The sequence below is a fragment of the Pan troglodytes genome, chromosome 7 (assembly GCF_028858775.2).
Source record: "Pan troglodytes isolate AG18354 chromosome 7, NHGRI_mPanTro3-v2.0_pri, whole genome shotgun sequence".
NCBI lineage: Eukaryota > Metazoa > Chordata > Mammalia > Primates > Hominidae > Pan > Pan troglodytes.
In genome coordinates this window covers 35,877,480-35,890,403 of record NC_072405.2, presented here as the reverse complement: position 1 = coordinate 35,890,403, position 12,924 = coordinate 35,877,480, and the positions used below count along the sequence as shown (strand labels likewise).

The 12,924-nt window shown below is 48.7% G+C and overlaps 1 protein-coding gene across 2 annotated transcripts in view; it reads right to left on the bottom strand.

Moving 5' to 3' along the window:
- Nucleotides 1-254: 254 nt before the first annotated feature.
- Nucleotides 255-12,924, bottom strand: part of EPHX2 (epoxide hydrolase 2) — a 53,716-nt gene continuing 41,046 nt past the window's right edge. For both annotated transcript variants that reach the window (XM_001163779.7, XM_063816968.1), the window contains exons 13-19: nt 8,314-8,385; nt 6,481-6,514; nt 4,517-4,619; nt 3,632-3,701; nt 1,346-1,426; nt 931-989; nt 255-731 (exon numbers count right to left, since the gene is read on the bottom strand). In XM_001163779.7, the coding sequence (XP_001163779.4) occupies nt 653-731; nt 931-989; nt 1,346-1,426; nt 3,632-3,701; nt 4,517-4,619; nt 6,481-6,514; nt 8,314-8,385 (498 nt within the window). In that variant the 3' untranslated portion in view covers nt 255-652. The remainder of the gene's footprint in view (nt 732-930; nt 990-1,345; nt 1,427-3,631; nt 3,702-4,516; nt 4,620-6,480; nt 6,515-8,313; nt 8,386-12,924) is intronic.

The following is a 12,924-nucleotide window of genomic DNA, read 5'->3' as shown; positions in this document are numbered from 1 at the left end:
GCCTGAGCAAACTCTGCTAGGGAGGCCGGGAGAAAGGCAGGTGGCTACCTGTGGCCAGTGACTGCTCTAGGGGACAGAGCACAAGAGACCACTGCCATCCCCATAGGATTGTCTCCTGGCCAGCACGGCCTAGATCACGCAGCACCTTGGAGCCCAGAACAGGGCTCAAAAGCAGAGGGAAAGGGTTCATCCCCATGCCGTGCATTCTCCGTGAACAGTCACTCCACCTCTCCAAGAACAAAGACAGCCAGCAGCATAGTCATCTTAGCTTTATTGAGTAAAGCATTCCAATCTCTACTAAGATTCTTCTAAATGAACGGCTGATTTTTCTGCCAAACTATGCATTGGTCAAAGAGAAATCACCACCTGGCCACCCCATTCTGTCCCCCTACAGGACACTAAGGGTTCTTACAGATAAAGGGACGATGCATTCATGCCTGGAGAACTAATCACACCTGATTTCTCTGGGATCTAAAATAATGTCAAATTTGATTCACTTTATGTAAAGAAAATCTTTTTTTTTCTGCAAACCCCTTCAGAACAATGCTGCCATCCATGCGAGATGTGTGTAAGGCCACCTCTGTATACTAAGAATGGTGCCCCAGCAGGTGGAAGGACGGCACACCTGCTGAGCGTGGGCGCACGCTGCATTCTACATCTTTGAGACCACCGGTGGGTTCCGGGCATCAGAATCCAGCCACTTAATGAGGATCTGATTCACCTCGGTGGGCCTGGGGGAAAGGGAGAAGTAAAAGAAAAAAATAGCCATTCACACTTGTCTGCACCTACCCAGCCAACTCGAAGGCAGAGGTGAGTGACATGAGTGGCTAAGCCATGCCAAAGCCAGCACAATGAAACCAGGAAAGCTTTTATGGAAGGTGAACGGGGGGCCCTGCTCTCCCCGACCCCAGGAGCCCCCAACCTCCTTACTTGTCCATCTGTGTCCAGTGCCCACAGTCCTCAATGTGTCCCCTTTTCAGGTGGGGAATCTGAAAGGAAACCCCAGGCAGAAAGGTAAATGGAAGAAGGCAGATGGGTGAGTCTCTGGCTAGTGCAATGGGCAATGGACGCCTTCTCTCTGCTCCCCGCAGGCCACCCTGCCCAAACCCTGCATGATTTAGGAAGGGAATAATGAATGAATGAGACCCCACATCCATGCAGGGGAAAGGAAGGTACAGTCACGGGTGCTGCTTGCAATGGGGGGACAGTGATGTTACTGATGATGTGCTTCAACCATGGTCCTATCCACATGACAAGGTGTATCTTCTGCTGCCGTCTTCCCTCTGAGCACCCGTGCCCTCTCCCAGGGTGCACTGATGACCCCTGTACAGGGCCATTCCCTCACCCAGTCCTCCATGTGCTTGGACATCTGAGGAACGAGCACGAAGTCCTTTTCCGCCGTGACCATCAGGGCCGGAATCAGGATCTGGGGGGAGAACAGGAAACAGAAGTGGCCAGCACTCCACAAAGGAAGCCCTCCCTCCTCCTCTGAAAGACCCCTGCTCGCCACCCTGCTGTGGTCCTGACGTTGTATCTGCCGAACTTTGCACAACAGACTCGTGGTTATTACTGGAGATCTTTAAAATAACAGCTTCAGCAGTGCAGAGGCCAATATGGGTCTTATGTGTGCAGGTGTGTGTGAGTGAGAACGTGTGCTGAGCTGCATGTAACTGGGAGAACCGAATTGACGGCACCAAGAAGGCAGAAGACACCCTTGAATGAAGATCAAGATTCCTCTTCCCTGAATTAAATAGATGCTTAAAAGGGGCGACCAAGGTTCCAGAGAAAATGGGGGCAGCCACAGTAGTAATCAATGTGACATGAATGGCAGCAAAGTAACTTCCAATTGCTGGCAAATGAGTTGAACACAGGGAGGCATGCACAGGAAGGCCAGGAAAGCCTCTGTGTTTTTTCCTTTGTTCTCGCTCCACCATTACCCTAATTTCCAAGCAGCTTTGACCCATCCCTGGTTGAGGAACGTGCACTATTTTCATTTACACCCAGAGTGATGGGCATCTCTCCACACCCCTCCCTCCTCCCACAACCAGGAGCCAGGAGAAGGTCAAAAATGATTTTGTGGCTAAAACGAATCCTGAGGCTTCTATGAGGTTTGTAAACTCTAGAAAGTTCCAAGCTAAAATGTGAACTGGGCGGGGGGGGGGGGAGAGGATGGGATGGGAGGAGGTGGGGGAGGAGAGAGGAAGATCCAGCTGGAAACTGCAGAAGAGAGGCTGGGTGCAGTGGCTCACGCCTGTCATCCCAGCACTTTGGGAGGCCGAGGTGGGTGGATCGCCTGAGCTCAGGAGTTTGAGACCACCCTGCGCAACACGGTGAAGCCCTGTCTCTACTAAAACACAAAAAATTCGCTGGGTGTGGTGGCGCACTCCTGTAATTCCAGCTGCTTGGGAGGCTGAGGCAGGAGAATCGCTTGAACCCAGGGGGCAGAGGTTGCAGTGAGCCAAGATCGTGCCATTGCATTCTAGCCTGGGCAACTGAGCAAGACTGTCTCAAAAAATAAACTGCAGAAGAGGAGGGTTTCTGGTCTTAGCACCATTGGGATTCACCTTCCCAGTGCCTTTGTCAATATTTTCCTCCACGCTTTGAGAGATTTTGTCTGTCCAACTGCAGTTTGGTCATTTTCATCAGTCATATGATGATAATGACAAGGAACACTAATGGAGCTACTAGGTTCCCAGTACTGCTTGTAACAGGTCACATGCCTTCAACCATTTCATCCTTACACAGCTCTGTGAGGGAGGCACTGTTCTTGCCACTTCCATATTGCAGAAGAAGCCACAGTGGATCAGAGGGGTTAAGTACCTTTCCCAGGGTCACACAGGGATTAGACTCAGCCCATGTGCTTCCTAGCCTGCTCTTAACCACGATGTTATATACTCTAGTGCCTCAAGACCTAATTTTGGGAGGTCAAGACCTGGTCTGTTTACGCACCATGGTATCCCAGGGTCTGGCAGGAAGTCTGGCACGTAGCAGTGTGTTCACTTACAGAGTGAACCAACAAGGTAACCATGGCTACTGAGTGAGCTGATGAAGGCCTAGCTACCTGTGCAGTCACACTGGGGAATAGATTTCCCTTAGATTTTTAAACATTTTGAATGTAAACTGGGAACCTCCATTACTCCTTCTGCAGACCCAGAGATTGGAAACTCATCTTCTGCTTGACAAATGAGGAAACTGAGACTCAGAGATTGACTTGTGCAAGGTGACACAACCTAAGGCTAAAGTCACATCTCTGAGAGCACCTAACGCTCCTCTGGGCTGGGGGCTCCAGTATCCATGTCACTTCTGGGAGGTGCCCCAGGCCATCTGCAGCCCTGCCTTGGGGTACCACCACCAGGGGACCTGGGGATTCCGGATGGATGCTGCAGTTCTCTGGACATACCCCAGCTCCATCCCCAAGGTCACCCTCTACCATCCCAAGAGAAGCACCAGCAAGAAAGATCCTAGGGAAACCCCTGAAGGGAGTCACTTCCCAAACCCCAAAGGGAAAGGAGGTGGCCAGCAGATCTGTCCACAACCAGCTCTGGCCTAGGTCATATCAGCTCAGGCCAATGGGAAGCCCCGCGGGCGGGTCCTGGGGTGTGGATGAGACTACACTGAACCTGGCACTCACCTTCCGTCCCAAGCTTTTGCAGGCCCACTTCCAGTTCCTTTCCATGTTTCGGTACCAGTTTAGAGGACCTCTGGGGAGAGATCAGAAAGTAAAAAGAGGGAGGCAGTAAGTAGACGGCTCTGCTAGACACCAGCAGAAACCTGCTCTGCACAGCCAGTCATCCTGGGAAGAGCAAAGCCTCCTGCAGGGGCAAGAGAATAGAGCCCAGGACCCACGCCTTGCTGTCGGGCGCAGTTGCCAAGCTCTAGCAGCAAGGCCTTGTGCAAGGACACAGGACTCCACTGAGTGAACTGGCAGCCTCTAGGTTGGCTTTTGGGACACAAAGAAGCCGGCCCTAAAGGACCCTCCAGGGAATGTCATCGTGTCACCTTGGAGGCTGGGGAGGTTGCTGATGGTGGGGAACTTGGTTTAGCAGCCTCACCATCCAGAGGCCACTCGCCTGCCCCAGGGAGCCCACTTGAGAGGGACATTGGGAGGTGGAGCAAAGATGCCCCCTCCTAATATGACATCAGGAAGTAGGGCAAATGCACCAAAATGTATGCACTTTTTGAGTTTATGTGGATTTTTATGTTTTTCTGAAGAAAGAGCCCAGAGTTGCCATCTGATTCTCTGAGGAGCCATGACTGAAAAGTAGTGAAAACCCTCTGCCCTATGGGGGGCCCCATAAGCATAAGGAAGAACAAGCTGAGCTGTCCCAAACTAGAGCAGGCTGAGCACCATAAAGTAGTGAGCCTCCCGACACTGGAGGCATTGAAGCAGAGGCTGGCCTGACACTAACGAGGGCTGTGGTGGAGGAGAACTGGGCCTCACCCTCCACCCTGAGGGCTGAAGATCCCTATCTGTCGATCATCTCTCATCTGTGTCTGGGCCCTGTGCTCTCTTTACCTGAAACCAGACTTCTTGAACTGCTGCACATAGAACTGGATTTCCTCCTCAGTGACCATCCTGCTGAGGCTGGGCTCTTCTGGGCTATTTACAAAAAGTCCTCCTGCAAAAAAAGCCACTTGTTGACTTTCCCATCCCCGGGCCAGGTGTCTGCATTTTAAGGTGGGGACCTCATTGCCTCTCGCAGACCATCTGAACTTGCGCAAGGCCTTATGAGTGCCTCCATCTTTTGTTCCCTTATCCTTTGCCAGAGTGATCCCATCTCCTCGAAAGCTCAAAGCTGTGATCTCACGGTCACGCTGGAGCCTGATGTTCCCTCCCACCTAGCCACGACTTCACGGGCTATTATCACAGCTCCTGGACCAACCACAGTTGCCGGCTTTTTCAGGCACACAGCAGCTATATCCCAGACCCTGCCAGCCCCCAGCTCCTGCTCTCCCCTCGTCTAAACCTTTCCCAGCCAGCTTAACTGTGGCCCTTTGGAGATATCGCCAGAGATTCTTGGAATTTTCATAAGGATTTGCTCCGTTTTTCCTCTAAGGCAGGAAGAGAACCCAGGCCAGGTGGCTGCATCCTGTCACCTCCCACGTGCCACACAGACCCTCTGTGGTATCCCACTGTGGACCCCTCTCTTGTCTTCAGGGTGCTGCACAGTCCCTTCAGAGGATGGCCTGTGATGACCCCTAGCAGCCCAGGGACCACTGCAATTTCACAGGGCACAGCCTCAATGCTGGTGCCTGAACAGGGCCCGTCGGCATTTTCAGATTCACGAAGACCCGGAGGCACAGGAACTGGTCATTCCAGGCTTTTGTGAGACACATCAAAGGGGTATGTGATGAGGATGTCACCCTGTGATGAAGCCACCCTGAGCCTCCCCACCAGGCGGGTGCTCCAGACTCACTGTACCTCAGGGCCCCTCTGCGAGCATCTCAGCTGCTCTGCCTCCCGTGAGACTGTGGGCTCACTGAGGGTGGCCACCCTGCTTCGTGTGTCTGGGTAGCTGAGCATGCAGCCCCGGCTTCATACCCAGCCTGTGCTCACAGCATTTGAGGAATGAATGAATGGGTGAATGAATGAGTGACAGACGGTGTGAAGGAATAAGGGAATGTGGGTGTGGGGGAGGGAAGGGAGATGTTCTTTGAGCAGTGACAAGAGCATGGCCTGCAGGGTCAGAGGAGTTTAACCCCAGCTCAGCCACTTCGGACAAGTTACTTAACCCTCTGAGACCTGTTTTCCTCTTTGGAAATTAAAAATAGTAGCATTTTTCAGAATGCTTCGAGGATCACAAATAATTTATCTAAAGGGGGTTAGTCCAGAGTTTTATACAGATGGTCAGCACGTGCCCAAACAAGTGACAGTGGTCATCATTATTCATAAAAATACAAGTGAATGCTGTCAAGGCCACAGTGCTGCAGCAAAAATAAGGTCTTGTGGAAAGAGTGCTGGATCTAGGGGCCATGGGGATGAGCTCAAATCAAATCTCAACTCTGACCCTTCACTCATACCCAACCCAGGAGGGAGACAAGGATGAGCTCCAGGTGGGGGAATTGGAAACATGGCGCCTGGATGGAGAGGGGCCAGTGGACTGCAATGGAGGAGACCTGGGCAGGGGCCCCACCCCACTCCGCCTGCATACACCAGGTGACCCCCGTAGAGGTAAGCTCTCAATCCTGGGGTCCTTATCAGTAGAGGGTGAATTTTGCCCTGGACAAGCTCTAAGACTCCTCCAAGCTCTTACTGCTTAAGATCTTGAAGCCACAGCTCCCTAGAGGGTAGGAACTCCAGGCTGTGTGCTCAGGCCTGGGGTTAGAGTCAGCCCTATGCATGCCGAGGGGACCCTGGTTGGGCAACTTAAAGTTCAGAGCTGGAGAGCTCAGGGCTTCTGCCCATTGCAGTCAGAGACAGAAACATCCCTTTAACATTCAGCTGGTTCCAGATATGGCTCTCCCAAGCATGTCTCTTACCCGCTTCACAGACTTTATGCATGGATAAAACACTCTGAAGGAAGAAAAGAAAAGAGTTACAAATGATGTCATGGGTGATACAAAGGAAATATGCTCATCTGAAAACCCTGTTACGACAAATGACAAAGGAAATATGCTCATCTGAAAACCGTGTTATGACAAATGACCTCTGAGTACCACGCAGACTGTAACAAACATGTGGAACTCCCAAGAGAGCCAGGGACCCCCTCACAGAAGTCAAGTAAAGAGTGGGCTCACGACCAAAGCTCTGGGCTGAGACTGCCCCAGGGCCCTTGCAGACCTTGGTAATATGAAGACCTAGGTTTATCAGCCAATGGGAACAAGAAAAGAGGCCTTGGCCTATGATGAGAAGTTGAAGATGTGATATTCCATGCTCCTCCATGGTAAATCCAGTAAATCTGGGGTCTCTGACATGCTATACCCTCAGTGAAAAAATTGATTAGAAAAAAAATCCCCTCATGATGATAAAGATGTTAAAGGAGTTTGTCTGTTTCAGCTTGGTACTAAGAGGAAACCAAAAGACACCCCCTTGGGAATTCATAGCTCTAGGCCTGCCTTCCCAAGTGCTTGGATTTGAGTTTGCATTCTCTGCATGATCTGGAAACTCTCAAGGTGTGAAGTAAACAAGAACAACAACAACAATAACAACAAAGTGAGCCTTGGTTGGTAATGCCACCAGGATGCCTGGCAGAAGAAATCCTTAACCACTCAAGGGGTCATTTCCTCAAGCCCGATTGAAGCAGATGGGTACAGATTAAGTACTGCTGAAGATGAGCTTATAAACCAAAATTACAAAACCCACACTCACACAAAAAGGCCCCACAGCAAGAGGCAAAAAATGCAGCAAACAGTAAATACGACTCCCCAAAAACATCCAATAACAGAGTTTGTGAGAGGGAGAGAGAGAAACAAGAGAGAATTAGAAATGAATATACTTAAAATAATTGAAAACATAAAAGGAACTGAAAAATAAGAATACAACAAGACTCTATCAAAAGAGATCAGAATGATTTGAAAAAGAACCAAATAAAACTTTCACAAATTAAAAAAAACTATTTATTGAAATTAAAACTTCAAAGACAGGTTAAACTGCAGATCAGACACTGCAGTGTCCAGGACAATTAATTGGCTAAGACAATTAATGTATAGGAGGTTAGACCCGAGGCTAACTCACAAGCAATGACAGAAGTTTCTAAAAGAAAATAACCTAAAATTCTATACTCAGATAAATGATTCTTCAAGATTAAAATTAAGATGTCTTCAGGCACCAAAATGTGAATTTACCACCAACAGACTCTTATTGAGAGAACTACTAAAGGGGATGCTTCAGGAAGAAAGAAACTGAACTCAATGCAAATGAGTGAGATGCAAGAAGTGATCAGTAAAGTAGAAAATATGGGACAGTTTGAGCAGGCACTGACTGTATATAAAACAACAATAGTGATGATGACTCCTAACACGTAAGACAGGAGGGTGCAGGTTACAGAGTTAAAGGTTTCTAAACTCCTCTGCTTCAAGAAGAGGGTTGGGGACATCAATTAATTTTGTACTTGGGTAAGCCAATTATGCATGTTAAAATGGTAATGGTAATAGCATAATTTCCAAGCCATCATTATTATAATCATTCTCTGACCTTGTGTGTCAGCGAGGATGTAAATTTTCCCAGTAGAGTGAGGACCTCAATTACCCTGACTATAGAAATGAAAGAAAAGGAGGCCAGATTGCTACTCCTGGTCCCTGCCACACACTAGGTACCCTACTTCCTTCACAACTGCCCCCTCCTGTTCTTCTGCACCCGTCCCCACCCCTCACCTCATCGCTTGCTCTGAAGAGGCTTTTGAAAGTCCGACTCAGGTTCTGTTCCAGTTCAGCCTCAGCCACTCCCTAAAACAATCAAGAAAGCAAAATGAAGGACCCCCTAGAAATCGTGGAAACTGTACCCCTCCTTCATCTGACTGAAAGCAAGAAGCACCCTACCTGTGCCCCATCCAGCCCAAGTTTCATCAGAATAGCATCCATTTGAATTTTCATCATAAAACATGTCTTTTAAAAAGGTTAGCATAAAATACAAGATGCTAACTGTAGTTCCCCACGGGAGGCAGGTTTATAGATGCCACTTTCTTTGTGTTTTTCAATATTCCTATAATGAGAAGGTACTACTTATAATACTCTCTTGAAAGGATTTGGGAGGGGGCTGGTAGAGGAATGGGTTGGAGGCTGACTGGTGGTAAGAAGAGAGGGGCTCCAAGGATTCTGAGAAACCAAGCAGAAAAGCCAAAAACTATATACCAAATGCTCTTCCATCCAGGCATCTAAATTTCGCTATATTGAGGCCAGGAGTTTAAGAGCAGCCTGGGCAACCTAGCGAGACCCCATCTTTACAAAGAAACTTAAACAATTTTTTTTTTTGCTGTAGAAACTTCAAAATCAACTCCTTTGACTTGGGTCTTAATTGTTACAGACCATTAGATTGCCAATAGATTGTATTCCACAGACAGGGCAGCAAGGTTTCCACTGTTAAAGAGCTGGGACACATAGCCTTCCTGGTGACAAATGACCAGGTCCTTCCAGTTCTTGGGAGCAGTATGGCATTTAATTACCCAGTCGACACACAGTTCTCTGGCTGTTCCCAGGTCTCTGGCTTGTGTGTGGTGGGAATTCTCTGACCTGAACTTGCTTCATCAGCTCCACAGACACTGAGCTCCTTCTCTGGCAAACTGGACCAAGAGATGCCAATGTATAAAATAGGCTCCAGAACCTTCCTGGTGGACCAGAGGATGGGGGAGGGGCTTGGATGAGGACTAAAGTGAAGTGTCCAGGTCACTGAATGTCATGTGCTGAGGGCTGGGGAGGAGATTCCTACTGGAGGCTCAGGGTGTGGAGTCTTCCTCTCCTGCTTCCCCTCTCCTTCCTACCCCAACCCCCTCCAGGAGAACTTCAGCAAAGCAGACACCAAGAACAGGGGCACAGCTGGAAGGTGACAAGAGATCCATCCATGGATCCTACTCTCCTAGTGGGGGTAGCCTGGTTCATGGCTTTTTGGAGCATAAGAGGACAATTTTAATTCAAGGTGTCGTTTCCAGAAGTTGAAAGATGGTGGACCCGAAAGCTGTTCCAGACATAGTTTAGGAGAAAACAGCTGTCCTGGAGGCAGAGATCCACTAGGGGTAACCACTCAGAAATAATAAAAATCTTGGCCGGGTGCAGTGGTTCACGCTGTAATCCCAGCGCTTTGGGAGGCCGAGGCAGGCAGATCACCTGAGGTCAGGAGTTTGAGACCGGCCTGGCCAATATGGTAAAACCCAGTCTCTACCAAAAATACAAAATTAGCCGGGCATGGTGGTGCATGCCTATAATCCCAGCTACTCAGAGGCTGAGGCAGGAGAATCACTTGGACCTGGGAGGCAGAGGTCACAGTAAGCCAAGATCTCACAATTGCACTCCAGCCTGGGCAAAAAGAGCGAAACTCCGTCTCAAAATAAATAAAATAAAATAAAATAAAATATTTCTGTAACACAGCTGCTGCTGAGGGACTAGTGCTACCAGAGGGAATTGAGTTAAGTGTGGCAATGCCAACTGACTCTCCTCTCCTTCCCTCTAATCACCCACCTGCACGCACCCAAACATCAGCTGAACTGTTCTGCATGTGTTTTCTGAGCGGGCTTCCTACTCGCTGGCCTCCCTGGTTTAATACATTGTGACCTTCACCAAGAGCATGGACTTCTATTAGTTTGGCCTTTAACACCGGACCCAAACACTGCCTTCTCCATGAGGTTCCATCTTTCCCACCACCAAGGGGTAACTCTGCTTTTCTTGGATCCTGCAGAGCCTTGAATGTGCTCTCCTGGGATCCCCTTAGTGGTGGGGACTCATCCTGTTCTCAGCAGCATCTATGGCTGCCTTTGAGATAGAGTCAGAGGACAGGAAGATCCTAAAGCCACATCCACAAAGCTTTCGTTCCAGCGACCTGCAGTCCTCAGTGCTTGCACACGTTGAGAGGTTACTTTTTTTATTTTTATTTTTTTTAGATGGAGTCTTGCTCTGTTGCCCAGGCTGGTGTGCAGTAGCACAATCTCGGCTCACTGCCAAGATGGGTTCAAGAGATTCTCTTGCCTCAGCCTCCCAAGTAGCTGGGATTACAGGGGCCCACTATCATGCCCGGCTAATTTTTGGTATTTTTAGTAGAGACGGGGTTTCATCATGTTGGTCGGGCTAGTCTCGAACTTCTGACCTGAAGTGATCCGCCTGCCTCGGCCTCCCAAAGTGCTGGGATTACAGGCATGAGCCACCATGCCCGGTGAGACGTTACTCTTTTTTGTTCTGCTCATCACTCCTCACGAGAGCTCTGGATCTGTGCAGTGGCAGCACAGAAGAATGGAGACATTGATCATCCGGCGGTGCTGGATCTAGGGTTGGAGATTTTCTGATGAAAGCTATGTCTGCCTGTTAATGACAGTTCCCTCCGTTTTGTAAGATTCAATTATAATGGTGCCAATGGCGGCCTTCCGCAACATGATGATGAATGCCACAGTGAGAAATAGCCATGGGAAGAAGCACATTTAGGTGATGGATGGAAGCCCTGGTCAGGTCTGTGTGTGTGGCTGTCGGTCATCATTCTTATTTACTGAGAGCAGTCCTCATCCCAGAAACAGCTGCTGTTCATGAGCTCAGGGGTGCATTTCAGTGTTTGAAGGAACCCATGGAAGCCTGGACAGGGCTTTGCCTCAAATGATCCTTTAAAGGGCAAACGATGTCAAAAAGTCAGTAAAGAAAATCAAAGAGTCTAGGTGTGGTGGCACAAGCCTGTAATCCCAGCACTTTGGGAGGTCCAGGCAGGAGGACTTTGAGGCCAGGAGTTCAAGACCAGCCTGAACAACAGTAGAGACCCTGACTCTACAAAAAATATTTTAAAAATCAGCTGGGCATGGTGGTGCATGCCTGTGGTCCCAGCTACTAGGGAGAATGAGGCAGGAGGAATGATTGAGCCCAGGAAGTCAAGAATGCAGTGAGTTATGATTGTGCCACTGCACTTCAACCTGGGCAACAGAGTGAGACCCTGTCTCTTAAAAAAAATCAGAGAGAAAAAAGGTAAATAAATCTGTTCACTCACATAAAAGTGCAGCAGAGCAACAGAAAGAATAGGATGAAGCTGGGAGCCAGAAAGGAGAGAAGATAACATTTGTCCTCTGCTTATGCACTTAGCTGAGACCTTCCAACTCTCTTTCATCTACAAAAGATAAGACTATATCTTTAAATCCTACAGACCAATGACAAATTTCCTGTCTGCCCTGGAGAGGGGCTCCTCCTTCTGTGTTCCTGCGCACAGAAGTTAAAGGATGGACTTTAGAATCCAATAAACACAGTTTCAAGCCCAAGTACTGACAGTTACCAGCTGGGGAACTTCTTTCCCTAGAGCCTCGGTTTCCTCATCTGTAAAATGGGGATTTTGTAAGGATTAAATGAGATAATGCCCATTTCCTACAATGCCTGACATGCAGGAGGCATGCCAATAAATATTAATATCATTATCTCCATTATTATTATTATTCGTTTAGAGACAGGGTCTTGCTCTGTTGCCCAGGCTGGAGTGCAGTAGTGCAATCATGGCTTACTACATCCTCAAACTCCTGGACTCAAGTGATGCTCTCGCTTCAGTCTTCTGAGGAGCTGGGATTACATGTGTGCACCACCATGCCTGGCTAACTTTTAAAACATTTTTGTAGAGACGGGGTCTGGCTATGTTGCCCAGGCTGGTCTCAAACTCCTGGCCAAGTGATCCTCCCACTTGGCCTCCCAAAGTGCTGGAATTACAGGTGTGAGCCACTGCACCTGGCTGATTTTTTAAAATTTTAAATTAATATCTAATTAGGGTTCTTTAAATGATATCATCTTGGCTTTAGATTGGGCCCTAGATCTAATGACCTGTGTCCTTATGAGAGAAAGAGGGAAATTGAGACATACAGAGACACAGAAGGGAGGATGCCACATGAAGATGGAGGCAGGGACGGGCGTGATGTGTCTACAAGCTGAGGAACACCAGGAATTGCCAGCAACGGCCAGGGGCTGGGAGACAGGCATGAAATGGACTCTCTCTCGGGAGCCCCCAGAAGGGACCAACCCTGCCGAGACCCTGATTTTGAACATCCAGCCTCAAGAACTGTTGAGAATTCACTTTTGTGGTTCTAACTCACAGCTTGTGGTACTTTGTTATGGCAGCCCCGGGAGTGGGAACACAAAAGGAGAAGCCCCTATCCAGAGCAGGCAGGAAATTTGTCATTGGTCTGTAGGATTTAAAGATACGGTCTTACCTTTTGTAGATTAAAAAGAGTCAGAAGGTCTCAGCTAAGCACATAAGCAGAGGACAAATGTTATCTTCTGTTATTTTCCTCCCATTTCTGGCCCCCAGCTTACACTAAAGCATGT